General features: G+C 47.1%; 1 protein-coding gene across 2 annotated transcripts in view; it reads right to left on the reverse strand.

Annotated features, from left to right (window-relative positions):
- The window catches only part of Flvcr2 (FLVCR heme transporter 2), a 59185-nt gene that overhangs the window by 28213 nt on the left and 16504 nt on the right, over positions 1-14468 (reverse strand). The window contains exon 1 of one of the 2 annotated variants that reach the window (XM_038335730.1): positions 8899-8970. The exons of the other annotated variant lie outside the window; for it this stretch is intronic. Coding sequence (XP_038191658.1) covers positions 8899-8967 — 69 coding nt within the window. The 5' untranslated portion in view covers positions 8968-8970. Of the gene's footprint in view, positions 1-8898; positions 8971-14468 lie in introns of those variants that run through there. 2 annotated transcript variants of the gene reach the window in all.

Consider the following 14468-nt stretch of genomic DNA (forward strand, 5'->3'; position numbering starts at 1 on the left):
CTGGTGCCTAGTAAGCAGGCTCCACGCTTCCTTGATAAACAGGTGTCACTGAACAAGTGAGCGGTAGTTAAGGCTTCTTGGGAGGATTCCACTTCCAGAGCCAATTTGTCCATGTGCCCAGACTACTGAAAAGATGAGATTGGAAACTGTAAGACCCTCACCCCTTATTCTCCAAGAGGCGAGAAGAAATCTCCTAGCAAAATGTTCTCCCAGGAAGATAGTGGCCTTCCCCCCTCCCACCCAGAAATTATGTCCGGCTACCTAATACAGGCTGATAAAGATGGCCTGACTCAAAAACAGGGTGACCTTGCTCTAAAAACAAAAAAAACTAACTGACACAGCAGGATGAGATAGAGCAAGAGACCTTGCACTCGTCCCAAAACAGCTTCAAAAAGCCTCTTTGTAGTTACACCTTTAAAAGACTAACACCCCCCCTACATTCCCGCAGAGGGAGCTCAACTCCCCTCTGCCTCCCTGCAGCGGGGTTAGAGATGGGTTCCAAACATGTTTGTATTATGCTAAATAAACCTTGCTTATTACAGTCTGGGCCTCTCTGGTAGTCTCTCTCTGGGGGTCATAATCTGGGCACAACACAAACCACAAATCTAGACAAGGTTCTTGGAGAGCATTTGCTATTTTGAAAAGCATATTTGGGCTAACAAACATCTCAGCAAATAAGGGTGCTTGCCACCAAACCTGAGAACCTGAGTTCCAGCTGAATTCAACCCCTAGAACACACATGGATGATGGAGAGAATTGACTGACTTCTGTAAACTGTTCTTTGACCTGCATACATGCACAGTGGCACTCATGTGCATGAACACACACACATACACACAGAGGTATGTATGATAAACAAGCAAATAAATATAAAAAGCGTGGTTAATGGGTTTTTGTTTTGTTTTTGTTTTTTCAAGACCAGGTTTCTCTGTAGCTTTGGAGCCTGTCCTGGAACTAGCTCTTGTAGACCACACGGCCTCAAACTCACAGAGATCCACCTGTCTCTGCCTCCTAAGTGCTGGGATTAAAGGCATGCACCACCACCTCTCAGCTGTTTTTTTTAAATCAGACATCTACAAAAAAACAAGACTCAGTCAAGACTGCCATACATCAGATTGCTTGAAGCCCATATGAGAGATCTTTATTTTAGATTTATTTTTTAAAATATTTTTCTATATGTACATTGGTGTTTTGCCTGCTTGTATGTCTGTATGAGGGCATTGGAACCCCTGGAACAGGAGCTACACACAGTTGTGAGCTGCCACGTAGGTGCTATCTCCTCTGGAAGAGCAGCCAGTGTTCTTAACCACTGAACCATCTCTCTAGCCCGATTTATTTATTTCTTATGTGTGTGTGAGCATGTGTGATTTATAGGTCCCATATGTGTGCAAGAGTCTACAGAAGGTAAAAGAAGGCATCAGATCACTAGAACTGGAGTTCTAGACAGTTGTGAGCCATCATGTGTGGCTCACATCGAACCCAGGTCCTCTGGAAGAGTAGCCAATGTTCTTAACCACTGAGCATCTCTGCAGCCCCCATATGAGCGATCTTAAAGCATGCAGTATGATGTTCCTCTCCCAAGAACATTTCCCATAATGAGACGGCCTCATAAATATGTGTTATTATGTAGTCCTATGTGTATTAGCAATGGTCTTATAGTCTAAAGATTAATCTGAAGCTAAGCTCACAGATTGAACAATTCAGGCAAACCTGAACTGCTTAGATAAGCATAAGAATAATTATTACATGTATGAACTTTTAAGTGTGCTCAGATATAGTATGCCCAACTTCTATTCCATACAATACCATACCAAGTGCTCCTGGGGACCAAAGGTAGGCCCTGGTCTCCCAGGCAAGCAGAGAGTGACCAGCACTGAAGCGCCACCAAAGATCAAGTCCAAGTGAGCAGCTACATGAAGGTGATCTGCCACATTCTGCTTCTTGTCCCCTCATAGTGGTGTGTTGCTGAAACACCACAAAGACGGTTCAATGTGAGCCTGAAGTCTCTAATACAGAACCCTGGGGTTATTAATATGGGGGCTGGCGAGCAGGTAAAGGCACTTACTGCCAAGCCTAATAACCTGAGTTTAACCCCTTGACCTCACATGGTAGAAGATAGGAAAGTTACTTCCCGACTTCACACACACTTACTTGCACCACCACCACCACTCCACACACACACACACACACACACACACACACACACGTATGAATAAATGTAAAATAAAATAAAAAACCCTTGTTGTATCCCTTGGTGAGTACGCATGTCAACACGTAAACCTGCTAGAGAGTAACTGTTGGTCAGGTGGAGCGTAATAGAGGCTCCCGGGGCCCAAATTATGCAACACAGGTCACATTTGGACCTGTAGAGAGGATGTAGCATAGGGTCTTGGGACAGAGTCTGTGGATACCCCCTCCATAAAAGGGAAGGCTGGCATGGCTGCTGGCATTCTGACCCATGGCAGAGCTGAGAGCACAGGACTGCAGCTTAACCATGAGAACCTGCTCCCGGCTACCCAAGATTGCAGGCAGTTCTGAGGAATAAACCATGGCAGGTGGCACTAGTCACACATGAAAAGCCTACTCAAGATGACTCTATGTGAAATCCCTAAATCCAAGCCCTTGGCTTCTTTCGAAAAGGCCAACTTGGGATTAAGGAAGTAGCAGGCCTTTGTGAACAAAAAACAACCCTATTGATTTATGGGAGCTCACTCATGAAAGGGGTTTGTGGATCTGAGGGTGGAGCTCAGGTGTAGAGAGCCGAGGAAACAGGGTCACGGCTGGTCAAACCCAGACTTTCTTAGAGCCCCACCAAGTCTCCAGGTTTGTCCTCAGAGCTAGGACTGTGCTGGTGACATACAGGGCAGTGCCACTCTTGGGTTTCCAGGGTCCCGGAAATGGAGGGCAAGGGAAATGTATGTCGGGGGGACCAGCTGTAGAAATGAAAGTAGCCCACAGTTCTTGATTCTTATAGAAGACAATAATAACAAGGACAGTGAGCCATGGCATCATGTGACAGGCGCTGAGTTAATCCCCATTGCAAAACCAGTTGAGGAAACTAGCCTTTACTGATGTCGCTTGCTCAGTGTCCCCTAACAATAAGTGATGAAGCAGGACGTCCAGCTCAGGTCATTGCATCCATCAGACTAAGTGCGGCAGCAGTTAGCTGTTATTCAGACTGGAAGGGAGCCCTGGCTGCGGTGGCGTGTGCCTGGCTGTGTCCCAGCACTGAACTGAGGCAGGCTTATTGGAACTCCATAACGAGTTCCAGGTTATTCTGGGCTGTAACGCTGTCTCAGTAAAGACTGAGAAGATACAAAACACCAAGCAAGAAGGAGAGAACCTAATATGTGCTAAGGACCTACTGTGTGCTGGACAGCACCCTGAAGAATTTTTTCACACACAGTTTTACTTATGCCCTCATCTTCACCCCTGCCCTGAATTCAATAACATCATCACTAGGTTTTTACAGGTGAGAAAAACCTTTGGAACCGGCTGCCCAGCTTCTAATGGCTAAGACTCAAACCTATAGCTATTTAACTCCAAAGACCTTGATGGGAGAGACAAAGGTCACAGAACTATGATGTCCCCGAAACTTGACATTGCTTTTGACTGATAGGCTCTAATCTGTAGTTCTCTTGAAGAAGCAATGTCAAGAGTCATTTCCAGCCGTAGTCAGCTTTGTTTACCACGTAGTGACACCTTATGGGTGGGTGGGTGTGTGTGTGTGTGTGCGCGCGCGCACACACACACACACACATGCGCACACACATGCATACTCTGTTGTTTGTTTGTTTTTTTAAGACAGGCTCTGTCATTGATCTTGAGCTCCTTGAGAAGAACCATTAGAACTAACCATCACAACTTCTTTAATTTTTAATTTTTTATTTAGTGTGTGTTTAATGAGGAAATTACAGTCAATGTTGTTGTCTTCAACATGCTGACAAGCTAAATAAAACTAAATATTGTATAAGAAAATAATCCTGCCGTTTGGGTGGTGCACACTGGTAAGCAACGCGGAAGAAGGTGAGGCAGGAGGATCACCAGTTTGAGGCAAGCCCAGGCTAAATAATTATTGGGCTGGAAGGTTGTTCAGTACACGAACCTAAAATTAGTACCTAGAACCCACGTCAAAAAAAATCTGGGTTCAGTGACATGCATGTGTAATCCTAGGCCTGGGGAGACAGAGACAGGTGCATCCCTGGGGCTCACTGGCCTGACACTCTAATGGTCAACTTGACATAAACTAGAACGACCTGGCAGGAAGGGTCTCAGTGAGGGGCTGTCTAGACCAAGTTGACCTATGGCCATGTCTGTGGGGGATTGCCTTGATTGCCTTAACTGTTAGAAGTAAGAAGAGCCCAATGTGGGCAAAATCATGTGCTGGGCCCTGGACTGTGTAAGAGCAGAAGCAGCAAGCTGAGCATGAGTCACACGGGCATCCATTTCCCCTGCTCTTGCACGTGCTGTGACTAGCGGCCTCAAGGACCACTGGCCTTATCCTGCAATAGTAGCTATGACTTGGAATTGTGAGCCAAATAAGCCCTTTCTCCCCCGTGGTATTATTGTTTGTGGTGTTTTATCATAGCCACAGAAATGGAACGAGCATGGAAGTCATGCTGACCAGGAGCTCTCTGTCTCATTGTTTGACCCAAGCCTGGAGATACTTATGCCCGCGCTTCCTCAGGAAGTAGCCCAGTTCTTGATTCCTCTGATGCCTCCCGTGATACACATCCCTTCTTTTCGTGGCTGCGTGTCCCCCCAACGCTGTTCTTGGGGTAAATTCTGCAGAGGGTGGGGTGGAGAGCTGAAGTGAAGTCTCCTCTTTCACAAGAGCACAAATGACTGCCGGCCGCATGCTCGCTGCTGGATGGCTCTGCTGACCACCAGCTGACACAGCCTCACAGAACTTCCCTTTCATTTGGGGAAGAGGAGACAAGAGTAGGTGTTTTGGGAACCAGCCAGCCAGCCAGGGTTGCAGCATGCAAACCTCACTCTGGGTTTTTCTCATTTGACGAGAGAGACAAAGGGGCAAAGTTCTACTTCGGTGCCTCCAGAGTCTTCATCCTGTGTTTGCCCACTTCCTGCCCTTTGACAGATAAATCGGCCCAAAGGAGAGGAACTGTTACCTTTGCCTGCAAAACTGCCAGACTAAAATATGGAGTCCAAGTGGTGGCCGACCTTGGGTATCTTTCCAGCTTTTTAGCCACAGACTTTCTTAGCTATCCCCTTCTTTCCTTTAAATGTAAATCTGGGTTTTTGGTTTTTTTTTTTAGAATTCTCTCTCTCTCTCTCTCTCTCTCTCTCTCTCTCTCTCTCTCTCTCTCTCTCTCTCCCCCTCCCCCTCCCCCTCTCCCTCTCCCTCTCTCTCTCTCTCTCTCTCTCTCTCTCTCTCTGTGTGTGTGTGCACCACAGTGTATGTGTGGTCAGAAGGCGATTTTGGGAGGTTCTCTCCTTCTGCTCTGTGGGTGCCGCAATCAGAGATTGAATTCAGATTATCAGGCTTGGTGGCAAGTGCCTTTACGCAGTGACTATATTGACCTGCACGGCGATAACTTTCAATGCCAATGTCCGGTCACTAACCTTAGAGCTACTGCTTTACTGATTACCATGAACAAGACTCAGTTCTTCTAGAATGCATGCCTCAAGAAATAACAAGGGTGGATCTTGTAGAGCTTTCTTCTAGGAAGCTGACCTACTCAGACTTATGACTCCAGAGAGAAACCTGGAAAGAAAAAGAAACCTAAACCTGACATTAGCCACACATGTCCATTGCTACCACAAGAGAGCAGCAGTAGCAACATGACCTTGTTATTTGAGGGGTTACTCAGGGGCCACCGTACCCCCAAACATAACCCAATGTTCAGGACTAAAATCATCTCCTTTTCTTCTTACTTGACCCAACATTTTTACCACTGGTCCCTCTGACTGGTTTATGATCTAAATCCAGGCCTGTCTGACCTGTGCAGGCCCATGGACAACGTGTATCAAAACAGCTATGGATGAGGCCCAACGAAATCACAAACTTATGTAAAATATTAGGAAATTTTTTTTGAAACTCCATTACATAGCAGCACCACAAGGTCAGAAGCTTGTGACAATCTGCCTTCACTTAAATGTAAACCCCACAGGTACAGCCTGCCTGTTCTTCTTGTTCACACAGCATCTCCAGTGCTCAGGTGGCTGGGCATGCAGTAGACACTCAATGATTGTTCAAGAAATAAAATAATTGACTACGTTGCCTTGTCTCCTAAAGTCACATGATCATTCAAGAGGACAATGGCCTGCATCTATTGGCTTTCATTTGTCACTTGGCCTGCTGTCGAATGGGAAGACACAGCAACAGTGGTAAAACTTGTACAGATGAGAGAGACAGAAGAAAGACTGGCCAAGACTGTGGGGATCAACTGAATAACTAGAGGTCTGGTCTAAGATGACAGGAAGCACATGAAATTCTGGATAGCGTAACACATGCCATAACCAGGGCAGACAGTGGAGGAAAAAGACCTGTCGTGTTAACAGGGCCCAGACCTTAGCAACAACTGACTGCATTGGCGGAAGTATGACCATTCAAACCACAAAATTCAGCACGTAGACAGTAAAACCAGCCAAAAACAAAAACAAAGACCCAATCCATCAAAGTCCATAGTCCTGGGAGAGTCTCTAACGTATTAGCCTTGTTTTGTTTTTTGTGCTTAAAAGCTCATCTTGAGAAAGGCTCAATGCTGTACTGGGGTCCTAAATGCCTGGTGTACTTGCCAACCAGCTAATAAAGACTTTCTATTGGCTTAAACCCATATCTGAACAGTTTTCTCTGGCGGATACCCCACAACACATGGAGACAACACCTTCAAACAGCTCTGACTTCACTAGGGTTGCCAAGCCCCACCCAGCCCCATTCATTCCCAGGAAGAACTCACCCCTAACCTACCAAGCTCCATGTACTGAGGGTTAGGGAGCTAAGTCAGTTCTGAGTTGAGCCTTAGATCTCTCACAGAGGACAGAAGAGCCATACTGCACACACTCTTCTCTGTCACTCTCTGACAGGCAGCTCTCTGTGGCCATCTGTGACCTTCCTAGCATCCAAAGGCACCAGGAGGCTCTGAAGGACTTCAGGAGATGTCCAGGCAGCAAGGATCAAAGGCAGCCTCCTCTTAGGAACCCAGAAGTTCTGAGAGGTTCCTACAACCAAAATGATCAGACTTTACTTGGGACAAAGACTAGAATGCTGAGCCTGCCAAATGGAGTGTGTAGCCCCTAGTCCAAGGTTTCTCTTCGCAAAACAGACAATCTGTTTTCTTTCCTGTCAAAGGGCAAGCCTGGAGTCTTTAACTTTGTTTGTTTGTTTGGGTTCAAGAAAGAGCACCCAAAGTCAACATCAGCAGAGTACTTCATTATTTTTAAGACATCTGCACATCTTGAATATTATCTGGGCCTCAGATAACCCCGTGAAATCCACAGCAGGTGGCCTAATATCCAGATGGGGCAGCAGAGCCCCAGGAAGGCCCCGCTTCCATTTCATAGTGGAATTTAAACAACGTGTGCTGAAGTCACAGGGTCACTCAGGTTACAATAGACATCTAGATCTCTGAGATTCCTTCCCCGGGCCTGTGCCCTTCCCAAGGAATCTGCCTGACTTCAGCGAGACACCAAGAAGCAGCAGATCCCAGGAAGACATGGAGGTGGCAGTGGGTAGGGGGGTGGATTCCCAATAATCCCAAGGACAGAACACGCTATGCCAATCTGCAGGGTGTCTCTAGGTCATCATACACAGATAACATTGATGGTGGACCTCCTATCAACAATCTCTCCACGAAGTCAATCAGAGGGTGGTTTTGGGAGAGGAGACAATGTGAATGTCTCCAGAAGTCCCCAGAGTCTTCCAGACCCTGAGACATAATATGCTTCCCCCCCTACACACACACACACACACACACACACAATCCTTCAAAGAAGCAAACATCAGTAAGGAGGAAAGCCCTCCTTATGCCACAGGAAAGCAAGCAAGGTGCTAAGAGGCCTGCCCCAGTATCATGTGGCAGGCAGTCAGGATGTCTCCTGGGGCTGGGGCAGGATGGAGCAGACACAGAAACAAAGGACTGTAAGATGTGGTGGCTGGCTGGAGGAGAGGAAGTTCTAGAGAACCATAGAGCCCCACGTCTTCCCAGGCCCCACCCCATCCCAGCTCCACCTACATGGAGGCCGAGGGGCTTGACAGTCTATGGCTCTTCCAAGACCCACTTCAAAGGCTTTAGAAATTGAGAAAACAATATATGGGATTTTCTCAAGGTGGGCATGGGTTTCTGCTACACATAAATGTTGAGGAAGACTAGTAAGAACGCCTGGATACACACACAAAACACACATACAGAGACACACTCCAGCAGCATTCCTCCTCAGGCCTTGTTGTTAAAAAGTTGTCTCAAACATGCTCTGAATTTTTTCTTTCTGCACTGAGAAGCAGAACAAGAAGCAGCACCCTTGGGTGGCAGAGCATTAGTGATTAACAGAGACCATGCATCAAGGGCCGTCATCCTTCCTACCCTACCAGTGTCCTTAGTCCCTCCAGCATCAGCCAGGCACAGCTTCTTTAGACCCCAGTCCCAGAGCTCCAGTGGCTACGAGGCGGAGCTCTATCTAAAAGTGTGACACACTGACCCCACCCTCTTACACACCCCACATGTATAGCATGTGGCGGGGGGAATAAAACGGGGCAGCTTTTCTTGGTAGCTTCTGCTCTCTGCTTCCCAACTTCTGACACCAGAGAGAAGGAACTATCCGCAAGGGTTTCTGGGAGAGTAGCTGAGATTTTTCTGAGCAAATCAAGCCAGACAGTAGAAGGAAGTCTGGGGAGCCAGAGTTAGGGCCGGAGATGGATGGAGACGGGGCAATGTTTACCAAGAATGCATTTGGTTCCAGGAGTTTCCACAGACATTGCCTCACTCGTGACAGCTCTGGGTCCAGCATTCCTGCTCCAGAAAATGAAACTGATGCTCAGAGAGGACAGGTGTCCTGCTGGAGGCCTCAAACCCAGCTGCCGACAGAGCGGGGTCCAACTTATAAACAAAGTCCATGTTATCTCTTTCTCTCTTGGAGAGAACCAAAACCACAGAGTTCCAGCTTCTGCCCCAGACGGCCAATTCCTTGGGTCTCCTCTTAGACCTAGGGGTCTGTTTCTAACAAACCTGAGGTAGTTCTGATCTTAGAGGTTCATGGGCCACCGTCAGAGAGACTTGATCTCTATAGCCCCAAGGAAGGAAACAGCAAGGCGATTCTCAACTGCTGGTTTCCCCAGATGTCCTAGACAGAGAAGGCAAATGCTCTTCCAGCCTCTGCAGAACAAACAGTTTCCCCAGTGCACTCAATTCACTCAATCGGGCTCTGTAAACAGGCCCAGGACAAAGGTCCAAGGAGGTCTGGGTTGCTCAATGGGCAGCCATTATCCTCAAACAAACATCTCCATAGAAATGAGCCTGGTAAACATGGCTGTCTCACAGCTGCCCATGCCCTACAATTTGCAGAGAAGATGGGCACCCAAACAGTTTCATGTACAATGGGCTGGCTACCTAGAGAAGACCCAGCCACATCAGCACAAACGTTTCACACAGAAATCAAGAATGTCCAACATGGGCTCAAAATGCAAAAGGGCAGCCCATCCCACAACCCCCACCTTGCTATTCTCTATGCCCCTTCCCCTAGGGTCCTCAAGTGCTATTGATCTAATGCAGCTCCTGAAACTCAAGGGGGATTGTGTGCTGACGTGTGTGGCAGGAGAGCAGACAGACTGGGAGGACAAAGAACACACGTGCGCGTGTGCACACGTCCACACACACTGGGATCTAGTCCACATTTCCTGCTAGCTGAGAATCTAACTTCGACACAACAGATCCAACCACATATATCTACAGGACTAACTGCGCTGTCCTGTGTTACACAGAGACACCTCAAACTAGGATGCTCAAAGCAGCAATGGACCTCATGAGCCTCCTTACAGTTCCATCCACAAAGGAATAAGTAAGTAAACCAGTCCAAGTATTCTCAACTTCATTTTTTTTTTTTTTTTTTTTGGTTTTTCGAGACAGGGTTTCTCTGTGGCTTTGGAGCCTGTCCTGGAACTAGCTCTTGTAGACCAGGCTGGTCTCGAACTCACAGAGATCCGCCTGCCTCTGCCTCCTGAGTGCTGGGATTAAAGGTGTGTGCCACCACCGCCCGGCTCTCAACTTCATTTTTAAGCTTTCCTTTGTTATGCCCAGATCTGCAAAGTCCCCCTCAAAACCAACGAGAAGACCCAGTCCCGTATGTAAAAGCAAAGAGCCTTTATTCTACACAAGTTTGAAACTCTGACCCCCTGTGTGTCCAACGTATTGGAGTGATTGGAGAGCCCCGAGCTCAGTTAGGCTTGGGTTTTTATAGTAGCAAAGTTGGGGCTGAGGGATTTCTAAGGCTCAGGACCCCAGATTGGCTGACATTTGTCTAGGGGTGTCCTGGTGAAAAGCAATGGGAGGCTCCAGTCACCAGAACCCCAGGACGGGGCTGGACACCAGTAATCCACTTGGGAACCACCCATCAGGGCCAAGATTCTTCATATAGCTGACACCCTTTATGGGACTAAACCTTCCAGGTGATAAATGCCTCTAAACCCAATATGACTAAAGAAGGCTGGCTTTGTCTAAATGCACAATCCCCTTTCGTGTTGGTATTGCAATAGCTGGTGATTACATCTCAGTCTCCCCAAAATCCTGCCCTTGGGGAAAACAAGGAAAAATTTCACTACAGCAGGTGACAGGCACGGGTACCTGTATGGTGCCCCCTGGAAGGCAAGCCCCAGCAGGTCTATGTAACCAGACCACCACAATACAAAATAATGCCCTCTATTTGGTATCTGCTGGATGGTGGGCTTGCACTTCAGGGCTCATTCTCTGCATCCATGGGACAGTCCTTAACACAGGACAAGGTTTTTGTGTGATGGTCCAATTGTTCCCCAACATAAAATACTATACAGAGGCCCAAATGGAACCAACCTTATCCCCTGTTCCTGCCTGGGCAAAACGAGCTATAGGGGCAACAGCTGTCTTGCTCTCTTCCCTGATGGGACTCGGCATAGCTGGAGCAATGGGGGTGGGCACCTCAGCCTTAATCCGCCAGGATAAAAACTACCAGACCCTACAGTCGGCCATTAATTTGGATCTCAAAAACATAGAATAGTCTATACTCAAGCTGGAGATCTCTTTAGATTCCCTGGCTGAGGTTTGGACCTCCTCTGCATGCAACAAGGAGGCCTATGTGTGGCCCTGGGGGAAGGATATTGTCTCTATGTCAATAACTCTGGGGTAATTAGAGGTTCAATGGCTTTGTTAAGAAAATGGATTAAAGATAGAGAACAGAACGCACGCATGCGCATGCACAGAAGCTGGATGCTGTGAAAACTCATTCAGCCTGTCTCCTTGGTTAACCACTTTCAGCTCTAGCAGGCCCCTAATGATCCTGCTCCTACTATTTTCTCTTGGCCCCTGCCTCATCAAGAGACTGATGGCTTTTGTTCAAGAACAGGTCAATAGTGTTTGACTAAGTGTCCAAATACCACCCCCTTGAGCCCCTGGCCAGACAGGACCCATGATTGAGTCCTGTCATTGGTACTTGTGAAGGAAGAATATAGCACCCCAGGCAGCTTGCCCAGGGCAGCTTGGTACACACCTGCCAAGATAATGTCTATAGATCTGCAGTTAGGTAGGCCTGAGTCTCAGTTTGCCCTAGGGCAATGCCTGGTTCTGAGAAAGACCAGAAACTGAGGCCAAACATGCTCTACCCAAGAACTGACGTCCCTTAGCTCAGCACACACCCATCACCTTTTCACCAAGAAGGAAATTCCCAGCGTTCTGACCATTGTAGATAGGATCACCTGCCAGCACACACCACTGCTTTTCCCCAGGACACCCCTAGACAAATATCAGCCAATCAGGAGTCCTGAACCTTAGAAATCCCTCAACCCCACCTTTGCTACTATAAAAACCCAACCCCAACTGAGCTCGGGGCTCTCTGATCACTCCAATACATTGGACACACTTGGGGAATCCGAGTTTGCAAACTTGTGTAGAATACAGGCTCTTTGCTTTTACATAGGAGACTTGGTCTCCTTGTTGGTTTTGGGGGAACTTTGCAGATTTAGGCATAACACACTTAATTTTTAACCTTTGCTTAATCTTTAGATTTTAATATAATTATATCCTGCATGCCATGTAATTTAAAGAGCCACAAATTTCACATATACATGTATATATATATATATGTATGTATGTATGCAGCATATGTATATAAAAACCTGCTGAGCAGTGATGGCATACGCCTTCAATCCCAGCACTTGGGAGGCAGAGAAGGACAGATCTCTAAGTTTGTGGCCAGCCTGGTGTACAGAGTGAGTTCTTAGACAACCAGAACTACAAAGAGAAACCCTGTCCCAAAAAACCAAGTGTGTGTGTGTGTGTGTGTGTGTGTGTGCGCGCGCGCACATGTCTCAGGCAGTCCATATAGCCCAGCTGACCGATGCGGGTAAATGGAGGCAATTAAGTCAAGGAAAGCACTTCTGGAAACAGATCAAAGATCATCAGGGCATGGAAAGCAGCTGTGTGCACCCGATAAACCGGGACACCTCCCTTCAGCTGAGTCTTGGGTTTGTGAGGGTGTGATCTCCATGCTGCATGGTTGTATATAGAAATGCACACATGTATGTATACCTGTGTTTATATGTATGTATATCTGCAACCACAGTGAAGACACTTAATGGTGCATCACTATCTTAACACACCCATACTCATACCCACAGTCTGCCCTCTTCTCAGGTGCCTCCGTTTCCTTTCTATTTTTAGGCAGGGCCTCATCGATAGCCCAGACTGACCTGGGATTCACTCTGCAGTCTAGGCTCACCTCAAACATGCAACAACCCTCCTGCCTCAGCTTCACCACTGCCAGGATTATAAGTACGAACCACAACGCCTGACTCCCCTCTGTCTAAGGTTTCTAACTTTGCTTTCCTCTGACTTCTCCTGAAATCCTCTATAGCATGATCAGGGATCCAGCTTTAATAAGCAGATATCCCCAAGCGTTCTTCAGACTCCTGGCAGAACATTCGCCTTTTCTCTCCCTTGAGGTGGAATTCGGTGGAGCCAACGCAAACACTGCACCATCATAAGGGTCTGGTAGGCTGTCTAACCTCCTGAAGTTGGTAAGGAAGTAAAATCCAACCCACTCCCCTCTACAAACAGCCTGCTGTCGCCTCTGCCTGCTTGGCCAGGCTGCATCTTGAACTGTGAGTGGAGAGAGGCTGAGTTCAGAAAGCTGGACCACCAGAATCTGTAACATCCCACTCTTCACTACTGAATGATTCACCAGAGAAAAGGGGGTAGGAGTTTGTTCCACAAGATCAGGGAAAGAAAGATGCCCTTCTAAGTTTGGGGGATGGTATTGGGCAAGAGGATGGGAGACAGAGAATAAAGAGGAGGAAGCGGCAGTTTTCACCTTGACCTCATGGTTCCTCATCACTCCTGAAAGGGTCGGATCCTTTCATCCTGCAATCCGCCCAGTGCTGACTGATGTGGGTTGGTGGGGGCAGTTACATCAAGGGAAGGACATCGGCTAGAAGCGCTTCTAGAAACAGATCAGGACTCAGGCAACAGAAAGTAGCTGTGTATACCTGCTAAACCTCTCCCTTCAGCAGAGTCTTGTGTTTATGAAGGAGGCTGTAGTCTGTCATGTGGCAAAAGGGGGATGCAGAATCTGTACCATGCCAGACTCCAAAGTCACATCACAAAGAAATTTTGTCACCATGGTCTAGGAAAATGACACTTTGTCTTTGCACCTCACTCTGCCTGTAGCTTCAGAAGCCCCGTGGGGACCTGCTAAGAAGTCTTTCTAGGATGGCTCAGCCTCCTTCTGATCGTGCTCTTGACCACTTGGCTCATTAAGATGGCAATCTTACCAAAAGCAATCTACAGATTCAATGCAGTGCCCATCAAAATCCCAGCAAAATTCAAAAGAATGGTACTCAACTTCATATGGAAAAGCAAAAAACCCAGGATAGCCAAAACAATCCTGTACAATAAAAGAACTTCTGGAGGCATCACAATCCCTGACTTCAGACTCTACTACAGAGCTACAGTACTGAAAACAACCTGGTACTGGCATAAAAACAGACAGGAGAGCCAACAGAACCGAATTGAAGACCCAGATATTAGTCCACACACCTACGAACACCTGACTTTTGACAAAGAAGCAAAAAATATCAAGTGGAAAAATAAAAAGCATACTTAACAAGTGGTGCTGGCATAAATGGATATCAACATGTAGAAAAATGAATATAGACCCATATCTATCTCCATGCACAAAACTTAAGTCCAAATGGATCAAAGACCTCAACATAAAGCCAGCCACACTGAATCTCATAGAAGAGAAAGTAGGAAGTACATTTAACACAT

This window comes from Arvicola amphibius, chromosome 7 (assembly GCF_903992535.2).
Source record: "Arvicola amphibius chromosome 7, mArvAmp1.2, whole genome shotgun sequence".
In the NCBI taxonomy this organism is placed as follows: Eukaryota; Metazoa; Chordata; class Mammalia; order Rodentia; family Cricetidae; genus Arvicola; species Arvicola amphibius.